Source organism: Micropterus dolomieu, linkage group LG04 (assembly GCF_021292245.1).
Source record: "Micropterus dolomieu isolate WLL.071019.BEF.003 ecotype Adirondacks linkage group LG04, ASM2129224v1, whole genome shotgun sequence".
Lineage (NCBI taxonomy): Eukaryota > Metazoa > Chordata > Actinopteri > Centrarchiformes > Centrarchidae > Micropterus > Micropterus dolomieu.
The window spans coordinates 9,937,597-9,962,989 of NC_060153.1; the positions used below are offsets into that span (position 1 = coordinate 9,937,597).

At 38.9% G+C, this 25,393-nt stretch overlaps 1 protein-coding gene across 3 annotated transcripts; it reads right to left on the reverse strand.

Moving 5' to 3' along the window:
* Nucleotides 1-6,397: 6,397 nt before the first annotated feature.
* smox (spermine oxidase) lies at nt 6,398-23,959 on the reverse strand. Of its 3 annotated transcripts, none has more exons than XM_046048291.1 (7): nt 23,848-23,959; nt 18,487-18,721; nt 16,707-16,933; nt 13,086-13,259; nt 10,514-11,231; nt 9,104-9,264; nt 6,398-6,987 (listed from the first exon to the last, which is right to left on the reverse strand). In XM_046048291.1, exons 2-7 carry the CDS (start codon nt 18,692-18,694, stop codon nt 6,835-6,837), a joined length of 1,641 nt encoding a protein of 546 aa, XP_045904247.1. In that variant the 5' UTR covers nt 18,695-18,721; nt 23,848-23,959; the 3' UTR covers nt 6,398-6,834. The 3 variants fall into 3 exon arrangements, with proteins under 3 accessions (XP_045904247.1, XP_045904246.1, XP_045904248.1); XM_046048290.1 differs by lacking the exon at nt 23,848-23,959 and adding an exon at nt 21,786-21,808; XM_046048292.1 differs by lacking the exons at nt 6,398-6,987; nt 23,848-23,959 and adding exons at nt 9,737-9,830; nt 21,786-21,860 and having other exon boundaries at nt 9,123-9,264.
* Between the last annotated feature and the right edge of the window lie 1,434 nt (nt 23,960-25,393).

The window sequence follows — 25,393 nt, forward strand, 5'->3', positions numbered from 1 at the left end:
AAAAAAAAAACAAGAAAAAAAAAAAGGACCAACATTTGATGTTATAATATTAAGGTTATACTTATGAGTGGAAAAATGAAAGTTTACAGGTTACATTCTGTAAGCCTTTTCTCTCCAAAGTTGAATGAAAGATAGAGAATTATATTATGTATAACAGTAGTGTTGAAATTGCAGTTGTGTATTAGATACTTTATATTAAATGTGCATCAGAGTCATATAGAGATGGAAATTATTTAAGAAGAGGATAAAGATGATAATTCAGCTATTTATTTCTATAAAAAAAAGAGCGATGTGTATAATGTTGGCATGTTTGTGTTCAAGCATCAATCATTAAGTTGCCTTCTTAACTGTTCTGCTACTGTGAAATCTATTAGATGTTTTAAGAGCTTTGATTGCCTGCAGGTTAATAACGTTTCACTTTATTTGATCCAGTCTGTTGTTGCACTAGTGAGAAAAAAAAAAGAAGATATTTCAGATGTTTATTATAAGAGTGTTGTTTCTAATGTTCAGCTATTTCTCAGTATTTGACAAAATGTGATGCACTTTTTCTCCTGAACACTTTTATTGGTCCGTCGTCGGTCAGTTTAGTCAGAAACGACACTGGTTTCTGTCGGCAGGATGCCTGGCGGCGTTTTCTGTTTCTGTGGTAAGAAGCCAACTGTTTCTTACATGTTCGGTTTCATGGAAAGAAGATTTTGGAAACACAGCAATTACATATGAACTTCTATGACTGAGCAGCGTCTTTTCTCTTACACCATAGCTCATATTTCATTGGTTGGGAAGCTAAAGATTGATACCGATTCACCAACAGTTAAGTGCTTTTTCGGTTCATTGCCAATATGACCTTACGCTCACCTTTGTATGTGTTACTGTCTTTGTTTTAACTTTGCGTTATACTAAAGATTTCATGCTCATAGCAACAGTACATTTGCTTTATTGTGAAAAACGGACCTGCTGAAGATGTTGCAGAGGCTGTACGCTCTGAAACGGCAGATTAGAGGGGCCAGAATAACTTTAGGCCTCCACATATAAAACAGAATCATATCTAATTTATTTATTGAAGATTTATTGAATTGATTATTACTGAAGCATCACTTATAAACCAAGGTGCTTCGTCATTCATATGTTAATTTCATTATTTAATATTCAGAATCGAGTCTTACTCCTCCTCTGTTGCAGTTACACCCATGTATCATACTGTGCAATTGAAAAACAGTGAGTGTTCATGTACTCTCTGTACATATTTTATGTATGAATGATTGTACTCTGCCCATTCATCTGAATAGTATTTTACACATTACCTCAACACTTACCTGGGCAGTTAAGTGTGCAGTTTGTCTTTGTACTACTTAATCTTTGAATGCCATCGACAGGTATGTCAATTTATTCATGAACTTCATCTATGTTGCTAAACGACAAAAAGGATTCTGTTGCTGGGGAAAAAAACGTTTCCAAAAGACGATCAGCCTTCTGCGATGACTGCAATAGATGGAAATGTTTTACTCATTTTCACTCATTTGTTGTCATCAATAAAACTGCTTTAAATTGTATTTGCTCATACTTTCACCTGCTTTTTAAAAGGATTTGAAAGGAAATTGTAGATTGCGATTAAAGGTTCAAATGAATTTATTCTTCGTTTCAAGAACTCCTATCCAGAACTATGACATGGTGTCCTGAAAGTAGTGATGATGAATTCCTTTAAATATAGTTTTTCAATGTAGCTCCTTCTGAGAAAACCTCTGCACTCACAACACAATGCTAAGGTGCAAGAAGGCCAAAACAAAATCACATAGGCAATCAAGAAAGAAAGCGTTACACATCAAAGCTTATGACATGAAGTTGAATGAAATAAAGCTTTGAATGCTGTAAGCACCACAAATGAAAATTAATTCAGCCGAAATCTGATGTCTCGAAACCTTGGCAAATAAGACCGATACTATATACCACATACAATATGACAGATACCATTATACTGTAGTTACGTGAGAAAATATCTCTTTGTAATTTTGGCATGTCTTTGATTAAGCCTGTATCCTGCAGTTGGAACTATAGACTGTATACAGGTATATTGAAGCACAGACTGTGTCACCTGGAGCAACAAATTATTACCCAACTCTGCAGCAGAACCAACAACCTTTAGTCTCTTTTTGCTCCCATCAGACATTTTGACCTGTCTTGCCATTTTGACTTGAGCACAGGTCCTTTCCCTGCTATGATGGCAAGATGGCTGCCATGAAAAAGGTCTGCGGTAACTCACTGTATGGTAGCTGCTTAGCACAAAACGGCTAACATGAAAGCAACAACAGAAGCTCGTGAACAAGCTCAAAAAATATGCTGTAGCAAATAAAGACTGAGGTTTTCTTTGTAGGAGCTGGAGAAGTAAAAGGAAAGTGGATATTGGAAATGCATTGATCAGGTGACTAGAAACACTAATATGGCAAATATTTTGCCATAATAACACACACTGTATGTCTGGGCCTTTCTCATTTCCCAAATATGTGCCTCCTCGCCGCCTAGATCCTCGAGGCTGTGACCTGGAAATCGATCTCAACGCACCATCTTGAAGGACATGTCAATTCCTGAAATGCACCTGGAGGAGCGAGGAGGCGAGGAGACACAAATTTAGGAAATGAGAAAGGCCCTGTGGACCTGTGTCTTGTTTTGAAGTTGCTCTGCCCCCCAGTGGCCATAAAACGATTAATGCAGCTTTAACAGCATGTTGTATACTGTTGAAAAAAATCTATAAATAATGGTTTAATATTTTTATATATATAATTGGTATGCACACTTAAATACATACCAAGCATAAATAGTGTGAACCTATATTCCAAAGTTACTGAAATCCTAACTTCTCTGTTATTCAGCGTCACACCCTGAGTACATTGTTCATTTCTCAGCATCCTGTTTGTTGATATTTGTCTGCGAGGGCAGCATTGAGTGTTCATCCTCACCTGAGAGGGAAGAACAGTACAGTAATGGCGGATGCAGCGCTGACATAATACGGTGATGCGAAACCAACAAGCAGGCAAGGTGACACAGCCTTGACCTGTTTTCTGTGGGACATGTAGGTGTGGGTGGTTTGTTTTGGGAAACATGTTCGGGGTAATGTGCATGGCTTCATGTCTTCTGGAAATAACAAGGAACTTGAGTTGTATTTACAAGCCACAAGCCCCACAAAGTCCGATACGCCCTTACCTTATGACCTTCTTCAACCATCACATTATTGTTATTATTGGAACATAGTCCTTAAAAGAGATTACACTACAGGTAAGTGAAAGTAGTTTTGTTTCTTAGTATATTTGTTTAATTTGGGGGAACCAAAAAATTGCAATTAAATAATAATCTACAAACAGTAGCAAAAGTAATGAGTAAGTAATTTTAAATGATATGTCAATGTCTAATAATAAATTATTTACAAATGGTACAATAACTACTTCTAATATTTTTAAAATTAATTAATACAATTCATGATCATGTGTAAACAAAGAATTATTAAAGGATTAGTTTATCAAAAATAAATATAATATAATTCATATAATTCAATAAATATTTGTATAGCACTATCTCATACAATAGCAGTTCAAAGCGCTTTACATAAAAACAAAATAAGCATATGTTATCAAACGTGGCTTGTAAACTGTATAATTGAATTTGTACAAGTTTACCACTGGTTATGAGTTGTTTGAGTGCAATGTCTTGGTAAACTCATCTGTAACTTCATAAATTGACAAGAAAACACCTAAAAGCAGCATTACCTTTTTGAAAATACATCTATTAAAACATTTCACTATGTAATGATCTCTCTGTTTCACCATAACGGGCAAACAAAAGATGACTTTATCTTCTGGTGATAGCTATAGTTGAAGGGTTAAATCCTCTGCAGCCTCTCGTGTTCCCCTGCTGGACCAGGCCTCCTGCCAGAACGCTGTCCCTGTGTTTCCCTCTCTGCTTTCCAACTGTCTGAATGAAGGAGGAGGGTGAGTACACTGCCCACAGAAAACAGGGTTTCAGTTGTAAAGCCTTATACACACAATCACAATCCACAATAATCCCTCTTGCTGCTCATTGTTTTGGTTTTATGCCTCACAAATACTTTACAACCTCATTTTCTGCAGCAGCTTCAGGCAGATGTTCTTAGCAAAAGAAGTTCTACCTGGTAAAGAATACAAACATGTCCTTAATAAGTAGAAGTAAAACTTGACCTGAAATGGATGCTAATGTTGTGTGTCTGCTGGAATTTTAATCTATGTCTAATATGTTACCCATAATAATTATAGGGCGGTGATATATCAGCACTGTGTTTTTCTATAGTAGCTACAGTGACAAATTAAGCTATTAATTATTAATTCTGTCCTGTCTTAATGAGACACAGCTGTGTACATGTCTTCTCTCAGAGCTCAAGGGGTAAAGCGCTAAACCATGTTGTGGCAAATCTGCCATGAAATGTAACTCGAGCTCTGATTGGCTGTGGGATGAAGATTGTTGGCAGGCTCGGCTGTTTCTGTGCCCTTCACACTGTGAGGTGTCAGATGCAGATGAAGCTCCAGTTACATCTTACTGTGGATAACCAAAGTTTTGCCACATCAAGGCTCCAGAGAGCACCTAAATCTTAACAGACTTAAAAGAGGAATCCTTTGCTCAAATATTTTAATAACTGTATTGTTAAATTTATTTTAAATTCATCTTCTGCTTCTTTGAATTTCAAGTCTTCACTTGGTGATTCCTGTTAGAAACAGGTTGAAAAAATCTAACTAGACTGGTAGAGTTTTTTCCAACTTATGTTATTTTATTAAAAAACATAGTTGAAATAGCCTGAGACGACTGGGAGCTTGTTGTCTCACAAAAAATCCCTACAATTTAGTTCATTATCCAACACCACTGATGGATAGGTGACATCAATAACTTTATGAGCCATGGCCTGATGAGTCACAAATCACAACAGCAAGTGTGTTCATCACCTTTCCTTTAGAAAAAGTATCCATAGTCGTCTGCGCTACTTGCAGTGCTTCTGCATTTTTTGTAAATGCTGCGCGGGTTGTCCAATAGGTGATGATGTTTTATGAATTTAAGTTGCAGTGTGTTGAGCTCTCAGGGCCAACACTTATGGACCTCAATGTAGACTATCAAGCAGACAAAATTAAAAGTCTTTGTGCAGCTCCAACAGACACACGTTGGAACGAGTTGTTGTTGCTGTAAATGTCTTGCACATGAAAAAGTCACATCTTTATGGTCTATTTATTGTGCTTGATATACTTGCAGAATTAGTGTAGATGTGGACTGAAAAAGATCCTTTAAATAATAAAGAAATACTTTTATTGAGACTAATGCAGTTAACTGTACAGACATGGGTGTGGAGTTTGAAAGACATGGGCATTTACCAGACCTATTGGGGGCTAGAACCCAGGATATCTCAGCTTCTTCTGCATTCATTTACTGATACTTAAAAAAATTTTTAAAATCTTTTTCAAAGAGCTGTCTGTTGCACGACTTAATAATAAGTATCCCTTTTTTTGTTTGACTAGTCAAGTGAGAGGGACTCTACAGAGAAGCGCTACAGAGAAACCAAAATATTCTAATTTTAAATGGTAAATGTAGGAAAATGTAGGAGATTTGAAGAAAATTTTGTTTTTCATTATGAAAGGCGCTATAAAAATCAAAGTTGTTATTATTATTATTATTATTATTATTTTGCCACCGGCACATGACAAATATAGTCTAGTCACCAAGACAGTGGCTCCCAACCTGGGGGGCATGAAGCCACTTCGGGGGGTTGTGGATGTTGAGAGGACCTAAAGTTGCATGAATATGATTCACAGTGGCAAAAACAAACGAAAGTGCACTGATGCAAGCAAGACTATTTTGCTAACCTGAATCTTGTTTATTTCACCTGTATTGTTAATGACAGATAAAAATTAAATCTACTTTTGCTGTGGTGGGGGGCATGAACTTGTTTTGGCTTCTGCACTAAGAACATGTAAAAAACAAAACAAACAGAAAACGTATTAATGTCCTACTTTATCGCCCCTTATATGAGGAAACTAGTATGAACATAAAAAATACAGCATCATCCCAGTTCTTTTCAGCCTCTGATCGTGTTTGCCACTATAGAAGCGGATTAACACTGCTGTCCAACAGAAGTGAGGACTGGGTTGAGGCTTGTTCTAACACCATCTGTCACTTTGGCACATGGCTTTTAGAGCCTTTTCTTTTCTTTCCATGTGCACTCACTTTCTGCTTTTCTCTCATAAATTCAAAAGGATACCAAAATGTTGATAGTATGGAAACAGCCCTTGCCTGTGGTTGTACATTAAAATATTCATTAGGACAGAAGATGATTAAGAGGAGATATCACTAGTGTGTTTTAATATTCTAATGAATTAAAAGACAAAACTGGTTGTGTTGGATGATGATAGAACTTTTATTTTGTTAAAACCTTCTCAAATTTGATTTAGTACTTCCATTATTTTTGAAATAACATAAACGTACGTACAGAAGGCACTTACAAAAACAAATTAAATTACAGATGCTGTTATTATAAACATTAAATTACTGATTAGAAAAACAAAAACAGAATGACAGAATGATAAAGACAAGAAATGACAGCACCATTGGCAACTTCTGAACAGTACATCTCAAATAAAATTTAGCATGATTCAAATCTACAGTACAATAGAAACAATACTCATTTGTTATCAATGTAATAATGCCCAAGCTATGCTTTTAAGTATAAATTAATCATCAAGATAAAAATCTTAAAACTCATCAGTTTTGTATTTTTTTCACTAGTTGGAGGTTCGTTTTTTGTGTGTGTGTGTGTGTGTGTGTGTGTTTTTTTTACATATTAGGCTTTGTGGTTTCAGCTCTGTGCAAGTCCTGGTACATCTCTATTAGGCGAGTGGCCTCTCTCTGTCCTGACAGCAAAGCACCATGGGTAGTGGAATAGTATTTTCTGTGGGTGGCCTCTCCCGCAAAAAGGACCTGTAGAGGCTGAGAATGGTGGAGGGAGGGTGGGAGCAAGGGGAAAATGAGTAGAGAGGAAAGGAGAAAAGATTTTAGAGGAGAAAACCAGATTCAAAACAAGATCCGCCAATGTCATCTTGACATACTTTTGGAAGCAACACTGCTTTTATGTTTCCATCACTGATTCCCTAGTTAGTTCAAAGCTTCTTTATTGTACCTTACAGAGAAATTGGTTTGCAGCCAGGGTCATACAAAAACAAACAAAACACCTGATGGACAACAGCAAACAACAGGACATAGTGGAAAGAGTGATTCAATAGGACTTTATTCAGCATCATCTACTGTGCTGCCGGTCGCCACACGTGCAGCCCCTACAGGCTTATTCTATGTTCCCAGGGTCCTATGTTCCCCAGTTGTAGGGTTAGGTTTAGGGGGTCAGGGGGTCAGGGCCCTGGGAACACAGGACCCTGGGAACATAGATATAATCCCGCACCCACTAGGGGCTCTTCATGTAGGAGGCTACTGTAACTTTCCTGAGGGCTTAACATTTCAGTTTGACAGTGTTGAAGGACTTCAACGGAGGGGTCATGCTGTTCCTTCAGCAGTGTCAAGTAAGCACACAACCCCCCCCTTCACCCAGAAAGCATCAGGTTTCATGGTCTAGACTGCTGGCCAGCAATCAGGCCCCATAACCCCCCTGATACCACATGTATTTGATCTGCATGTAAATTGTTCTTCAACATTCAGAGTTCAATGAATGAAAGGGGCCCTTAGTATACTTTAATTTCCTACAAAGGAATCGATGCATTACTGTGAATTAATAGTAAGGTTTCTAGAAAGAACTGTGTAATTTGGTACTAATTATGGAGGATATGGAGACAGTATCGGTAAACCTCTAATTATTTAACTAGTGCAGTACCCTCAGGGGCCGATGTGACGCCTCCCTGTGCTTTTTGTTCAAAATGTGCATCTCACATTTGTTTCACCTACAGCAGTGGTCGGCAATAGGCGTCCCACGGGATAAATAAATAAAACATACTTAATAGCAGCTGGTGCTGAAATAATCTCAGTCAAGACAGCAACAATTACTCTAGATATTCTATATATTATTCTGCTAGATAGCCTTCTTAGAACTTAACATAAAACTCTTACAACTCTGTTTCAACGCATTTGTTTCTAACATATATCAAACCAACGTGATGACAATAACTCCGTTTCAACAATTCACTACCACATCGGAGCAGCATAATCCCCACCCGAGTGAGCATTCCCCACCGTTGCTCCGCTGTGCACTTGACTATATTTATAGAAGTTTGGTTCAAACGCGACACTGCACTTCCTTGGATCCGCAGCAACACACCCGCCACGTTTTGAAGTAGATTGGATCAACGGTTCCTGACATTCTCGAAATACAAACAGACAGAGAGACACATAGAGATTCCTGTCTTTATAAAAGAGCTTTCAATTAACTGCTACCTTAACCTAAACTTTTAGTCACTACCACTACACAGATCAGCTGAACATGCAACAATGTGAATTTTGTCTACAGGCAATCATACAATTCAACATGTACTGGGACTAAAGTTTCTAGTAATAAATTAATAATGAATCAATACTGAACTAGATGAACTAGTTATAAGCTCCCCACTCAACTGTCAAATTACTGTCCCAGGACTTTGCCTTAATTTTCCCTAAAATTTGCACCATATTGCATTTTCTTTCCAGAAAACCTCCTAAGAAATTACAGCTGTGCAAAATTTTGCGTTACACAACCTTTTTGGTGACTGACTTTCAGTTACAATACAATTTATTTCTACTATCTGATACCCCAAAACAAGAGAAAGTTGTGTCCTTTTCATCTTAATTTAAAGATTTCCCTAACAGCTCACAGTGTTCGCATATTAACTATGCTATACACCTTACAGTGTGGTGGACAATATAGCAAAAACAGGCAACTAAATAATGTGGTACCAACACTACTAACTTTGGCCTAGCAATCACTATATAGGTGAGGTGAGGTGATACCTTTTTGACACAGTCTTAACACTCTAAAGTAATTATTGTCAGGGCTATTGAATTGGATTATATGGTAGAGGTGTTTTTATTATTGTGTCCACCCCGTGTTGTCTTGTGGTTGACTTACCGGAGCCTTAGTGCTGTTGGCATAAGGCAGCGGCATGGCCAGCCTCTCACAGTCCCCACCGCTGGAGCCCACCCTGGTGAAGGAGTAGGAGCCTCGCATGAAGGGGTTACTGCCCCACGAGGAGCGCAGGACACGCCAGGGCTTTGGAATGTCAGGGTTCCCTGTGGACAGGCAGACAAAGAGGGACTCAGCACAGACAGTAGAGGGAGAAACTTAACAGCGACCCCGAATCAAACCAGTTCAAACTAAGAATGCGGCGGCTGTGAATTGAGGCTTTTTACTGGGATGTCCAATCTGCCCACACTAATCAACTCGTGCTCCTCTGTTAGCAGAGAGGCACCAGTGAGTCTATATGTAATTAAGCAACAGCTGAGGAGATTAAACCACACTGACCTAAATGAGTAAAGTGTGTGTGTGTGTGTGTGTGTGTGTGTGTAGTTTCTCTGTGTGATGTACAGTCTTTATCTAGCAAGGAAGTCCACTGACCTCATCGTGAAGTCAAAGATTCTGCACTCACAGAGGCAATCACTTTACCGGGTAATAGTCTGAGTCACACTCCTAATCTGTTGCCAAACCACAAACAATGAGTCAACCTACAGCGATGTGATGAAACACATATCATGTTGCAATCACCTTGAAACATCTATGTCTTCTTTAGTTCCAGGGAAAACTTCCCTGTTGCACAAGAAGTGAATTAGCCTCAGAGAAAATATAGCACCCATGTCATCTGTGTGTCACAAGAAAGGGGGGGGGGGGTGTTAAATGTCAGTTAGAGTAAGTAATCTTTGATCAATCCCTCTGCTCAGTGTGTTGTTCTTTTGTGGTGGTGAGGAGCAGCACCATGGTAGCTCCTGCTTTCTAGGACACAAAAACACACACCTGAGTCATTCAGCTGTTTTGTCTGTAAACCATTTTGTCATGCAAAAAGCTACTGACGTCACAGTTGAGTCTAATGCCGTTTCCTTTATTTGAGACGCAATGATCCCAGTTATGGTTTTTATGAGTCATTGAGCTGGAAGGCTCTGTCTCGGCCTTCCAAGGCTATAGTGTTAGATTTAGATTATTGATTCTTAGTGAAAGCTTAACAAGAATAGAGTAGGAAGACACAAGTGGATCTTGTCTTTTATCTTGTCTTTTGTCATAAAAATCAACAGACGTCAGAATTATTTAAAGCAGTGTCTTTTATAATTAATATTCATTAAGAGATCTTTTTGGTTGGATAAATGATTCAATACAACAGTCAGAGAAGTGAAATATATGAAAGTGGGAATAAATGAGACACAAAATAATGGTACCCTGTGGAGAAATCAACGTAGATAACCCACACAAGCCTCTATGGTGTAAACAGGATGTATGATTGGTAGCATTTGCCCGCAATGCTCAGATGTCCTTGTGTGTGCTTGTCCTGACCTGTAAAACGTCTCAGCAACTCAGTGCAAGTCTCAGCCACTGTTTCGTCATCGCAGCGCTCCATGTACAGCGCCTCCTGCCCACAGATCCAGCCACTCAGCATGTAGCCATAGCGTTCGGGCGGGTAGAGGACGTCAAAGCTGCAGATCTTCTTGTACCACAGCTCCTCAGGGTAGACCAGCTGCTCTAGCTGGGCCTCGTCCTCCCACACAAACTGAATGCTGTTGCACTCCGGGCTCCAGAAGGGCTCCTCAAACTCTAAGAATATCTTATCAGTGGTGCTGATGCCCAGCTTCTCGATGGCGAGCACTTTGTCCTCTGGCAGAGAGGGGGAGAACATGGCCTCATGGTTGTGCTTGAGGACGCCTAGAGAAGCTGTCACGATCACGTGGTCTGCTGTGATCCACTCCTCGTCCTCACACTCCATGTAAATGGGGTGACCCTCGTGAGGTTGGCAGCTGTGGTTGTTTTCATTATGGTTGTTGTCGCTGCTCTTGGCGATCACCTCCCGATGCTGGGCTGAGTAGTTCCAGTGGATGCAGCGGACCGGTTTGCTAAGGCAGATGGTGTGGGAGGGGATGTCCTGGGCCAGGACCTCGATGATCTTCATGAAACCTTCAGGAATGACATAATGTGCACCAGGGATCTCCGTCCACTCGCCAAACTCACTCAGAGACACCTCATCCATACTGGGAGAGCTGCTTTCACAACTCTCCACCTGAAACAGGAGAACAGTCAGTTACATTTCCACTGCAATACCTGCAGCCACATTACCTGCTGCCTTATTAACGAGAGCACACATCTTAAATTAGACCCAAAGTCGATTTGTTTTGGATCACTTTTGCCAACGGGCATTTTAAAACTCCCTACACCTACTGAAGTCACACTGTAGGAACATGTGTTTATTTAGAGAACAACTACTGGTAGTGTGTTACTGCAAAGCAAAAATACGTTACTGTTTCTGCCTCATTTAATAGTGACCACCATGCTGGTAAAGGTTCCGTGGTAGTTAAGGTGACTCTTCACTACTGCATTTCACAACATGTTCTGTTTCCTGTGTCTATGTGTGTGGGCGAGAGCGTATGGAGGAGAGCTCAAATTAATATACACTAATATCAAACTCACATGAATATACTGTATTAAATGGCTAGTGATAAATGCCTGCGAGCCAAAGATTCAAATAAGGTGTTTTCAAGCCTAATAATCATGAGGAGCAGCAGTTTTAGCTCTATCTACAGACAAATAGACAAAAGACGAGAAAAAAAACATAGCCTCCGATGTTAAAGGTCAAACTCTGTACATTGTGTTTATACCCTCTCACAATTAATTAGCCGGATCAAAAGAAAATTAATTGATATCAACATTACAGATTAATCATTAAAGCAATACTTTGACATTTTGGGAAATATGATTATTCACTTTCTGGCTTTGAGCATTTGCCAGATTCCAGGAAATTACTGCTATCAGCCAAGTAATAGTCCAGAACATAACGGCACATGGTTGTTTTTGCACTTCAGTATTTGTACGGATTAAATAGAACAGACATAACGTGCTAATCAGTGAGCTTTAGAGGTGCTGGTAGGCCAATTTTGTTACCGTCAGACAGAGCCAGGCTAGCTGTTTCCCCCTGTTTCCAGTCTTTGTGCTAAGCTAATAGACTGCAGGCTCTAGCTTAATATTATTTACACATGACAGTGGTATCAATATTCTCATCTAAAAAAAAGCGGATTTCCCAAAATTTTCCACTATTCATATTAATTGTTTATCAAGCAAACAAGCCAAACATTAGCTGGTTGCAACTTCTCAAATTGCTGCTTTTCTGTTTTATACAATTGACAATGTAATATGATTTCATTATGGATGGTTGGACAAAACAAGTGATCTGAACACATTTTATAGACTAAAGCATTCATTAAGAAAATAGTAAACAGAGTCAAGATGTTTCCTTCCTAATCTGAATTAAGCCTGCATGTTTTTCTATCATTGCACCCTCATAATATAAACAATATTATTTCATATTGTATTCAGGCTCTCAGAGTAAAAGTATTGCTGTTAAAACAGGAAAGAGATCTGAGTAAACCACAACTCTCAACTGTGCTTTAGTGAATAAACATTAAAAAACAACGCTGCTTGAAATAACAAAAGCCCCAGGCTAATTATTTGTCATTGGCAAGCTACATGGATTAAAGGAGGAAGTAAATAAAGCCTCATAATTACTATCTAATTATCAAAGCAATCCTTTTGTAATTAAAAGCTAATTAGTGTCTAATTAACCCTTAGCTATCAGTGCCAGCAGGCAGACAGATTAGGCCAATATCTGCTATCTCATTCCATTTGTAGGTTTAAAAACTACGTTTTCACATTTCTGACTTGATGATTCATGAATGCATTTCACTGATTATCAGTCTGTATGAGCTCAGGGCCTCAGCACAACACCAGCAGTGAATCAGTCCTAACAGTATGGTTATAAAGCGCCTCCAAATTCACAAATGTGCTGTAATTTTAGAGGGAAAATGAAAAGGGAACTGATATGTTGCCACAGTGTCACTCACAGGTGGACATGGACACCCACCTTGAGGTATTGTTGAAGCATGGACAGTTTGAGCTTCTTGGTGCTCTCGGAATCTTCAGGATCCAACATGATCTTCTTGCGCACCACATCCCGTGTAAAGACGCCAACGCTGTTCTGGCTCTCAGCACAAACTGGTTTCCCATTCTGGAAGAACTCCTGAGTCAGCTCGTACACCTAAAGGAGAGCGAAAGGCGAAAGACAGAAGGCAATCAAGAGGAAGGAGAATGAGGAAGGATGTCAAGAAAACAGAGGAGGGGGGTGAAGAGGGAAGGAAAAGAAACCAGTTCAGTTCAGTTTAAGGCAAATCAGATCAGTACTTGATTGTTTCAAATGGAAACTGCGGCATAATGGAGAAACCCTACAGGAGGCACAAGTCACAGAACATTAAAAAGAAATGCTGCCAGCCGCTACAAGAGCAGCACATTGTTAAAGAAAAGAAAACAGAAAGACAACAGTAGGAAAAGAGACTAAGAAGAAATGCTGTGTTATGTTTATGTAACGTTGTCTTTTCATGACATTAAAAGGTGATAATTTCCTACAAAGTGCCAGGTCAAAACAACAGCAGGGATGTAGGAACATGTATAAACTTTAACTGTGTGAATCTGAACTGTGATTACTTTAATTAAGTCCATGACTTGCAACACATGGGGTGGTGGTGATAGGGCAGTGGATAAGATGCATGCCTTTGGTGTGGGAGACCGGCGTCCAACTCCCCACTGTGACACATTGTCTACCATTGTGTCCCTGAGCAAGACACTTAACCCCTAGTTCCTCCAGAGGCGTGCGACCTCTGATATACATAGCAATTGTAAGTCGCTTTGGATAAAAGCGTCAGCTAAATGTAAATGTAATGCAGAACAAGTTCTGAATGTTTTCAGTTTGAGCGCCATTTTTGGCAAAGTGGAGCAGCACATGTTTATGTTTAGACATTATAACCCTTGATAATAAAACAACTTTTATGTTGACTTTGTGTTGGAGATTATATCTTGTTGCTGTAGTACTGAAACATTGACAATAGATGATTGTCAGAATCATGAATATTTTCTGGTTTTCTTGGTCTTCTGTAATAAAGAACTGTATATGTTTTGGTTTTGGGCTGTTGGTCGGACAAAAGTCGCAATCTGAATTTGTTAACTTCGGTTTTGGGAAATTCTGAGAGGTATTTTATTCTCTGACATTTTATAGACCTAAAGATGTATCTAAAAATCAGATGATGTAAAGATTAATAGAAAATTTTAATAATTGTTATGTGTACACATAATAACAGTTGCAGTGTGCTTCTGCCCTCACCTCCCTCAACAAGAAGATTAAAGGGAAACTTTGGTGTTTTTCAACCAGCTTTGTATCGTTAAAATGTAGGCAGTATATGTAAATGAACAATGGTTAACTTCCCTCCATGTTGCCTGCACCCAGAGCACCCCAGTCATTTGCTGTCATCTGGCAGACTTTGTTTGAATTTCAAATTGTACTTCTGCCTTTTTTGTTTGCCCGCCTCTACAGACAGTCAGAAGAAGGGCAGCTCCTCGCTGCTCCAAAATCAAAACTTACTGTTCAAAATCAACTGGCAAGAACAACCACTGGCAAAATGTTCCAGTAGATATGGAAGAAAACGATTTTAATAGTGTAATGCTGGAATCAGACTTTCAGAGCTTCTTGAGACAGAATACAGTCCGGAGGAATTGCGGCGTATGGGGGAGGAGGAGGCCACCACAGCCAGTGAGGATAACGTCGCAGAGCTGCCCTGTGCCAACGACAACTGGTGGTGCTGCTATGAATCAGAATCAGAATCAGAATCAGAAGGAGCTTTATTGCCAAGTAGTGTTTTACACATACGAGGAATTTGCTGTGGTGTTAAGGTGCTACACGTAGACAAACATACAGTCAACATAAATAAATGTAGAAATATATAAATATGGAATGGAAGAACAATGTTACAGATACATGTGCATTATTATGGGTCTGTGCCGTGCAGAAGTAACGCAACGGAAGAGAATATTGTGTACATATAAATATATAAACTGACAACATAAAAATATACAACAACAAAGATCAACAATCAACAACAAATATGTGCGACGTGCCAGGTCTGTGCACGACACGAGATGAAACAGTATTTACATGTGCAGGTGAATTTGCACCAATGGAAACAGAATTACACCAAAGCTTTGGGCCACATATGGACAGGGGAGAGCTTGAAACATATTTCAGGATACCGAAAAGAAATTGGAAAAAAACAACAACCAAAGCCAGAGGAGTGAAACACGTCTTTGAGCATCTAGTAAGTGTGACAGTGTTTTGTTACTAGCACGGTAACTTTACAGTGTGAAAACATAGACTAATGTTTGTAGCTCTGACCAGCTGTTTGTAGGAGTTGGGGAAGTTTGGGAGTGCATTCTGGTAGTTGTAGGCTTTCTTTTGACAGATTTCAAAAATATTTGCATCTTTCTACTGTATAGACAGCCCAGTTTTATGAAAATGCCATCTTTCAAGTGCTGACATACTCCTCCTTTAAGACCATAAAGAATAGAACCCAGAGCATACTGAGTCATCTTCATAAAAAACACTCCCTGTCGACGCCAGCTTGGAGGCTTTACATGTCTAGTCAAGTCAATCTTATTTCCAAAGTAGCAAATTTGTCTCAGAGAGCTTCACAGTCTATACAACAATCAAAGGAAAGCATGATGAAGAAAGAAAACTGGATGAAAGAAAACTGGAGGAAGGTGGCTGGGGTGGCTATACAGGGCTGCTAAATGTAGCACGAGCAAGAATATGTCAATTCTAGGATGCTTAAACCGACACAGTGTCTAAAAGTGTTATGGTTTGGGGTGTGAAATTCCATTAAGAAGCTTTATCCAAAGGAGACAACATGTGGACCCAAGGCGGTTATGCAGAAAACACAGATATCCAAGGGTTAATGAAAACAAAATGTCTTCTGTGTGTTCTATACCTTCCCTCTGTAACTGCTTTTCCAGACGTGACCTACTTACAGTATAATAATCAAGCTCTAACAGCCTAAGAGGCTGCTACAGCGCAGAGAGCAGAGAACTGGACTAACAAAAATGGCCATTGTTTGTTAAATTCAGCATGCTTTGGTGGACATTTTACTGGTTCACCTAAAGATGGCTGAAGTTATATGTAATACTGTGGTATGGTGTATGGAACAGAGGGAATGTCACATCTGTCTCCCCTTTTATTTACCCTTCAGTAGCTTTGAGGTTCTTAAAATCATTTGAATCTACACTGTCTGACAGTATTTTATATATCCTCAATCAGGCTGTTCCAATTCTTTATTAAAGCTGAGTGATGTTCACAGTGTGTAATATTCACAGTCAAGTCTCCATGTCTTTATAGCTGCGTCAACCGGAAACATGTCTTTGTGCATAATTTTATACACATGAACCCAAGTTCACCCCAACAAAAAGTGGAAAATTTGGGATCTCCACTGGAATTTGAAATAAAGTTTTATAGGTTTGAATGATGTTTGGCTGCAGAGCATTAATTTGTTAAGGGGTCAGCACTATGGTTTAAATACATATTTTGATTTGGAAAATTTCATCCATTTGTGCATTTAAGTGTGAATTCATGTGTGTATCTACTGTCTATGTGCATGTGTCCCCTCACCTCATTGTACAGGTCACTGAACTCCTCCACCAGGTCCTTGGGGATCCTCTTCCCGATGTTGGTCTGGTAATGAGCCACACCGTTTTTGGTGTACAGGCTGATGCGTCCCACGCTCCTTTCCCCATCCGTGGTGTGCTCCAGCAGCCCGTTGTCCTCTGCCAGGTGGTACACTGGGTTCCCATTGGCACCATGGATCCAGGTGGCTCCAAGCTCCAAAGTTGCTTTTCCTACAAAATAAAAAGCAACACAGATCATTGTGAGTTGAAGAAAAAATAATATCTTTGAACATAACATCTCCTTCATGGCTTTGAATGAAACTGTATATAAGTCTGCTTTCTTAAGCCACAATCACACTTAATAATTGGGCAGTTCAAGAAGGAGGTCAATTCAGTTAACATACTGCAATTGCAGAAGCCCATCGGAGTTCCATTAATTTAACATTTTTCCTGAGGATGATGGCATCTGACACTGTCCATGTTTTATATTAATTTATGTAATAAAGGCAGGCTAATGCAGCATTGACTAAATGCTTTTATCATTACGTAACGTCCAAGCATAAATAGGTATTTACATAACAGATACAATTATGCGTGTGCCTGACATACCACACGTGACCTCTTTTATGTGCGTACAATATCAACGCCAAAAGCAAATGCTGCTCCCTACTTGTTTGTTCTTGCCAGTTGAAAGAGTTTTTCATGATGGAAATCAGTGGCAGGCAACTTCCTGCAGTTCAGTGGAATTTGTTGGGGAAACACAACTCACTCAAGCAGATCAAGTGAGATATTTCTCTTGGAACTAGACACGCATCCGATAAGTGGATTCATACAGGTTATTCAGGGAAACAATATTGATTGTGTGAATGTATGGCTGGCAGACTGGAGTGTTTTCCAAGCAAATATGAACAGTGCTTACTAATCAAAGTTAATGTGATCTTAGACAAGTGTAAAAACTGTACTTTGATATGTAAGATTATAATATATGTAGATTATAATACTGGTTCTGCAGCACGGCTCTTAAATGTAATGTTACCCCAACTTGTATTGGGAAATAATTTGTTATTATATATCATATTTATCATATATCAGCAGTGCTTTGTATGGACCTAGCTGAGCAAAATGTGAACTCGTTACTGGGAAGAATTGCTCAATTGCTCAGTGCAATGTAAATTTATGAATTTGAAAAAATATTTCAACCAGTTGTTTTGTGTTACATTAACTGGTAAATTATGTTACTTGTTCATGTTAAAGTACAAATGAATTGGTACTTGTTCATGTGAAGTCTCTGGTCTATCTACCACTACATAAGTAATGCTCATAGCTATGAAATAGAATTTAGACATTTTGATGTGGAGTGGTAAAAGAGGCAAATCTATAATATAATAATCCATAAAATTGCTGTATTTTTAGAAAAAAATCAAAAGGCAGAGGATACATTATTTTCAGTGCACTAGGTCTACTGGGAATGGGTTTCAGCACTTCATGCTTTAACTTAAATGCATGTAAATTTAGCAAAATGAGCAATGCATGCACAGACAGTTGTATTGTACCAAATACATGTACATGTTGCACTTAGGGTATATACTGTAGATTTTACACAGTTGGCGTGTGATTACATGTTATTATTTGGTTTCAGTGATGCTGCTAAAAAGGGCACAGTTTCGGTGTTTAGATTACATTAGATTATGGTATGGGTACAGAGCTAAAGAAATGCAGTTTAGGTGTTATTTATATATAAGTTTAACACAAAATCTGAGGTAAACAGAAACGCATCCTCTCACCGTGCTGAACACTGTGAACTCTCCCGCCGATGTGGTCTGAAGCCTCTAGGACAGTGACATCCGTGAAGCCGTTTTTCAGTAGGACCTTAGTTGCAGCAAGGCCGGCCAAGCCAGCACCAATCACTACTATTCGAGGCTGCCGATGAGTGCGTAAGCCGCTACTAAGAGGATCATCAGTGCTGTCTGAGGAAATTTCACAACTTTGCATGCCGTCCAAGCTCCTCTTCGATTGAGTCTGAGGACAAAGTAGAGACAAGGGCCCAAGTTAAAAATGGCATTTTAACACTGCGTCAGCAAGCTACAGACACTCACACAGCAGGAAATAAGATTGGGTGTAAGAAAGAAAACTCTTTTTGAGTTTATATGTTCTATAAATGACACATAACATACTTTGAAAAATAATATACTTACTAATGCATGACTGCAAACACTTATAGATGGGTGTGTCATATTAGTTTGCATGCCAGTTAGGGTTAGGGTGCACACTAATATGACACTTACTTACTTCCTATGCACTCCTATATCACCAGTCATCATAATAATTTCAGCTACTGGTCACTGCTTCCATCTGTTGATGCAGTTTATCTGTGTTTGCCATATGTTGTCATGATTTTACAGATTATTAATAATGTCAATATAAAGCTCCTTGTGAGAACAAGTTTCAGATCAAAGGTAATACGTTGTGCAAGTTATTATCCTGTGTTGAACAAAATACATTTCAGGACTTTGGTGGCTCTTTAAGAAACAGTTTCAATCTTACTTGTCTTACATATTGGACACTCCACAGAAAATGCTATAAACAGTTTTTACTGAAACTATGAAAACTGTTGCAGTGAGGTATGTGGATTAACACAGTAACACAGGCACTGTTTGTGGAAAGACAAAAATTAAAAATTGTTAAACGCAATATTTCAGAGATGTGAACCCCACAATCTTATTACTCCATTGTACTGGGGGGGCAGGCAGAAATCTCAAAGATATCTCAAAACTTGGGACGACTAGATACCACAAGAGACAAGTAAAAATAATTTGACTGAACTGACCAAAAATGAAACACCTACAATTTAGGCACAGATAATTTGGATTCTAGAGCTGTGTTGTCTTGCGTTAGTAATCAAGCGCTGACTACACAGATCTCTTTTATAGCTGATGAGATTTGCTTAATGGCATCACCATCATCAATGTCTGTTTATCTTAAATTATATGAATCCTTTAATCTTCCCCTGATTGGCCAGAACTCGACAAGTACATGTACACTCCAAATACAGATTACTGTCGCAGAGGATGGTGGCCATCTTCAACTTTCAACTTTGATGTTTAAGAAACTGTGTTGTAAGCAAGTTGTCAGTCTTGTCAACTCAGCTGGAGGGGTCACATGCTCAACAAGCGCTGACAGAGAGAGTCAGATAGGAAACGACCAGCCAGCTCTGCAAGAAAACATGTGTGCGGGTAACGTGTGTCAAACTCAAGAGGACACATTCAGGGATTTCTGTAAATCTCTATAACTGTCTGTTTCAAAGTCTACCAGAGTCTTGTCTTGATAGCTGACCTCCAACACAGATGTGGGTTAAACCTGATAATCTGCACGGGTCAACACACAACATCTGATCTGACTTCATAACCCTCGTCCTGATTGTGGGTTGGACATGGTACAGATTTGCTGAACGGGCTTTGATCTTGAGAAGTGGCAATATGACAATATATAGGCTGCTGTCTGAGATTTTGCCATACTGTTAATATTGTGTTAGCTATCAGCGTAATATAATGGGTGCATTAGGCCATTGTGGGCAGTGCTGCCAATCAATGAACCTGACTGCTTTGTGGCAATATTAGATATTTATAATTTATGATAATGATTTGTACATTAATATAATGAGGTTTATTGATTTGGCAGGTATCTAATTCACTGAACTAAAGACTTTCCTTTCTAATTATTTTATTCTAATTATTTTGTCCCTTTAAAGTTTGTGAATTGATTTATCCATCCCACAATCCTAGGAAAGTCTACAGTTGTAGTTCCTAAGACATTGCTGCTAAACTACAGAATTACACTGAATTACGTCTTTGTAAATAGCAAACAAAAGCCAAGATTCAGTTCCAGTTCTCTCTCTCCGAAACTAATCTCAGCCATGAATGCCTTGCATTAAATCTCTGCACAAGGAAAAACACAGTTTAACTACGATGTTAATCATCAGTTGGATTCCCAGAATCTGGCCTGAACTGTAACAACATGAATAGACTCATTCTTGGGCTTCAAAGAAAAAAAAATTGTGATGTTGGTTCAACTTTTTATTTTTGTAACAATTAAATATTTATAGCAGAATCACCTAAAATGATACAGGTCGTTAAATTGGGATTATTTACAATGTCGCACAAACAAACCTCCAACAAAAGGCTGTGATTGTTGTCTGTGAATTATGGGTGATACATGTTAACTGAATCTGTAGGCTTACAGGTTTTCTTTCCTGTGCTGCTAGTTGTGCAATTAGTTAAAGAACAGATGGTTTATAAACTGTGATTTCTTTTTAGTAGGTATTTTCAGTACTTTCAGTACTCTGGCTGCACCCTTTTCATATTCCGCAGCTGGTAGAGATGAGGGTCACAGGGGGAAGCTGTTTTGTGGCAAACAACACATGTAGTATGTGACAAAGGGAGGATGCAGAGGTAGATGGGGTTGTTATGTTTGCTGTAAAATGTTGTATTTGTTGTTGAATTTGTTTGCCTTTTGCAAAACACAACAGCTCATTTTCCCAGTCACTGTCCACGACCTGGACCGTGAGCATATGATTTTAGGTTTATTGCATGTCTTTGTTTGAGTACATACAGTATGTGTGAATCTTAATATAAATATATAATTAACATATTTACACTGGCAGCAGGTTTATTAGTATATGAATAATAATGATTTTATAACCTGCAGTCAAGCAATTCACTTCTGATCAAATGTCAGAAAATGTCCTGTGACTAATGGAGAAAACCAGTATATAAATACTATAAAGGTACAAAGTGCAAATACATAAGGTGTAAAAAATGTTTCGTAGGGGGCAACTGTTTTTGACACACACTTTTCCTCATAAAACCCTTTTAGCCATTATTTGGGACTACTTGAATCAGTGGCACATTAGCAAATATTTTTATATTGTTAATGTTGTGCTGTTTTGCGGGAGAAAGTTATTGTCAGAAGACACGTGCAGACAAGAAATCTTAGAGAAACAGGATGTTTAAAAGGGATCAAAACTCCACTGTAATGTGTTTTTAATTTGTTAAAAGTAGTAGTAGTATATCTTTTCTCTATTCACCATGGAAGTTGGTGAGTTTGGAACAGAAATCCTTGCTCTACTTCCAGAAACAGGATGACCTGACCGAGCTGGTTGAGGCTTTTTACTGTACATAAAAAAAAAGTCAAATGAGGTTAGAAGACTTGTGTCAGATAACTGTCTAGCTTTAAAGATGTTCACATCAGTGTTCACTCAGCTAAATGGGTAAGCAACACAGATTTTAAATGAATTACAGATTTAATTTGTAGACAGCGTTTGAGCACTTCACACACTGGCCACTCTGACAGATTGCGCATCCCTCCCTGTGGTTGCTTATAATTGCACGGCTGGTTAATACACTCGCCACATGCACGCTTTACACCACCGCCGCAGATTAATGTGTGGCCTTGGGTAGACAGACAGCTCTGGGTGGGGTGGAGTGAGAGGGAGGGAGGAAGGGAGGGAGGAAGGGGGGCTACCATTGACCTAGAAATGGCAGTCCACAGTACAGTGCGTCTGCCGTTGGCCTTTAAAAAGCACAGGAATATCTTCAATTACTATGTCTGAGCCACCGTCCCTCATCTTTACTGTTTTCCTTTTTCCCTTCATTGTGGACATTGCTCTTTCCAGCTGTGTCCACACTCAAATCTGCATTTCCTTTATCAGTCCCATGTGAGGATTAACATGGTAACGTTTCTATATCCTACATAAAACAAACCAAAAAAAAAAAAAAAGATGCAGCGTAGTCTGGGTGCCTCGTGCCAAAGGCCAGACATTCCACACTTCTCTCTCAGCTCTGATTTTCCCAAGCTGGAATGATGGAGTTGAGGCAACACACACATACACAGCGTCACACACACTCCACAGCTGTGCTACTGTACACCACGCTGGATGTTCTTGCTGGTGCAGATAAAGAGTGCCCTGAGATGATTGTCGTAGTCCCAAAGATATACGCAAGTCAGTTCAATGACGGCAGGCAGGCTTAACTTTTAAATATATATTTCTGTAATAAAAAACATAACTGAAACCCTTAAAATTCAAAATGTGGGTACCAAGAGTTAAGAGTTAATAAATAATTTACTAATGCTTTATGGATCTGGAAACCTGGTTGGACACTTTGACCACTTTACTTGGACCAAAATCTATTATTTTATTAACAACTTGTTAACATTTATATCTACAGACTTGATGGATTTAAACCCCTCCATTAATGACTTATTAATATTTATATGTGCAGGCTTATTAGAAAGTGAGAAAACTGTGAAACAGCAAGGGTAAACACCAGCTAAAAGAATTTTTCTTGACCTAACCAAACCTTTTTTCGATTTTTTATTAATAGATTCTCTCTGATCCATAAAGCATTAGTAAATTATGTATTAACCATTAATGCATCCATTTGTTACAGCGTCTTTACAAGGTGTGGCTTATATGAAAGTGGTACAAAAATACAAATAATTAAACTGAATGAAAACTTTTGTATGAAAAATCTAACTGAAGACAGAGAAATCAAAGTGTGTGGTCGGCTCTGTGTCATCCTATATGCTGCCTTGCTGGAAACCTAAGCTGTATAGGAAAAGCCTTTCCTGCCACGTATAAGCTGGGATGCTGAAGTGGCAGCAGTTTGAAACAAAGCAAACAACTTCAACGAGTTACTCTGACTAATAGTCTGTGAAAGACAACATGTGGTGGAGACACGACAAAACCTATAACACATTTTAAAGCAGACACATGAAGCGAAAAACCATAAATCCACCTTGTTTCATCCAGAGCAGCTCGTCCCGTTAGACACACGCAGGCACACACACAGTGACCTATAACGTTAATATCCATCAATGTAACTAATATCTGAACTGCCGGCGGTGTGGTTACACGGGTTGTTTTTGTGCAGCGTTTGTCTGTCTTATCAACACTGACATTTAGTATAACGTATCACGGTCGTTCACACGGCTGACAACTCCAGTAAATAAGCTGTTCACACGCAGTAATATCTGATACAGCCCGTTCTTCTGGTTAACATTTAAATCACCGCACTCACCATCGCCGTCCCGCTATGAAATAGGCTAGTCATTCTGAAACATATGGTTTTAGTAGGGCAGCTGGTTACCTGACTCTCTTGGTCTTCAGCTTTAAAACCTCAGAGTGCTCTGCTTTCCTTTGTGCCGTTTTTCCCTCAGACCGGCTCCGCTTTGTATTTATGCCTGGAAACCAGAAGCAGCCAGTTTTTTCCGTGGCCGCTGCCTCCTCATTAATTAAATATGAGCTGTGCTGACGACAAAGCCCAGCCCTCCACTGAGTAAGCCTGCTGTCATAGAGCTACGTAACACACACACACACACACACACACACTGTACCTAAAAAAAATGACAAAACATTATGTATTTTATAATTTAAACACACTGTTTTTTAACAGCGTCATTGTCATATAAATCCATATAATCTTAAAAATATTTAACTTTGTACTTTGCATACTGTCATTCATGACACATAATAGCAAATAAATGATCACCTGTTATTATGCTATAAGATATTGATCCACCCCCTGTGTGTATGTGTGTGTGTGTGTGTGTGTCCTTGCGATTCTGATGCTCCATGATGTAAGGCCACCAGGGGCGCAGTCAAAGCCAGGGGCGGCACTGAAGGCTGTCACTAAAGGTAAACAACATATCAATAGGATAATATACTTAAGAGACACATGAAACAAAGTCAAGTGAGAGATTTTTTGTTCATTCCCATTATTCATGCAGCAAAAAAAGAGAATTTATTTAGGGAGTACATGAATAGTCTTTAATTTTTTCTCAAGTTCGTGTTCTCAAGTAAAAGTTAGAGGCAAATGTACAATATTTACGCCATAAAATGCATCATCAACTAAGTTGCCAAAATAATAAACAAGGAAATGAGCACACCCGACCTCAACCCCACCTCCATCCTGCAACCACACAAAAACAAACTATTAAAATAAACTATGTCAATTAGCAACACAGTCAGAATTGTTCAGATAGTGTTTGGAGAAAAATAAGGTGTATAGTATCTTCTCAATGACAAGACAGTGTTCTAAATTGATGATGGTGGATTTCAGCAGGAAATCCCCCGGGAAGCAGGCACTGTTTGTTTTGGTGGGTTGATCCTTTAACTTCTCCAAAAGGCCATCCCCAGCTATTTTGACTACTGTTCCAAACCATAGACTGTATAAAAAGGTCCAAACTCGTAAACCAACAGAAAGTCATATAGATGATTCAGTGGAGCGGTGCACCTCTCAGATGTCATCAGCATTTGTGTGTGAACGGGCCAATGATTACTAAAGTCATCTTGCAGGTTGCCTTCCTTCCTGTCTGTCCTTTGTTAAAAGAAGGAAGTTTGTCAGACAATCATTTGAATAATCAGCAGAAAGTAACACACACTTCTATGGAAAACTAAAGATATGTACACAAACCATAATACACAATAACAGTGTTGCAATATGAAAATAAATTTCTGTTTTACACCTGTGATGTAGCTTTATGACCAAATCTGTTTGTTTGGAGATGTCATATTCTTACTGCATTTACACCATATTAAGGTAGAATAGCACTGGCCATCAAGTAAAGCCACTGAGGACAATGAGTGCTTGTCCCCGGGTTTGTTTCTCAATATTCAATATCTTTAAATTTGAC

What these genes read in the sequence shown, in the direction of transcription:
- smox (XM_046048290.1), bottom strand. An exon ending in TCAGTGACCTGTACAATGAG is followed by an intron (nt 13,260 to 16,706) that starts GTGAGGGGACAC and finishes GCTCTCCTTTAG; the next exon opens with GTGTACGAGCTGACTCAGGA. An exon ending in GTTGCTGAGACGTTTTACAG is followed by an intron (nt 9,265 to 10,513) that starts GTCAGGACAAGC and finishes GCCTGTCCACAG; the next exon opens with GGAACCCTGACATTCCAAAG.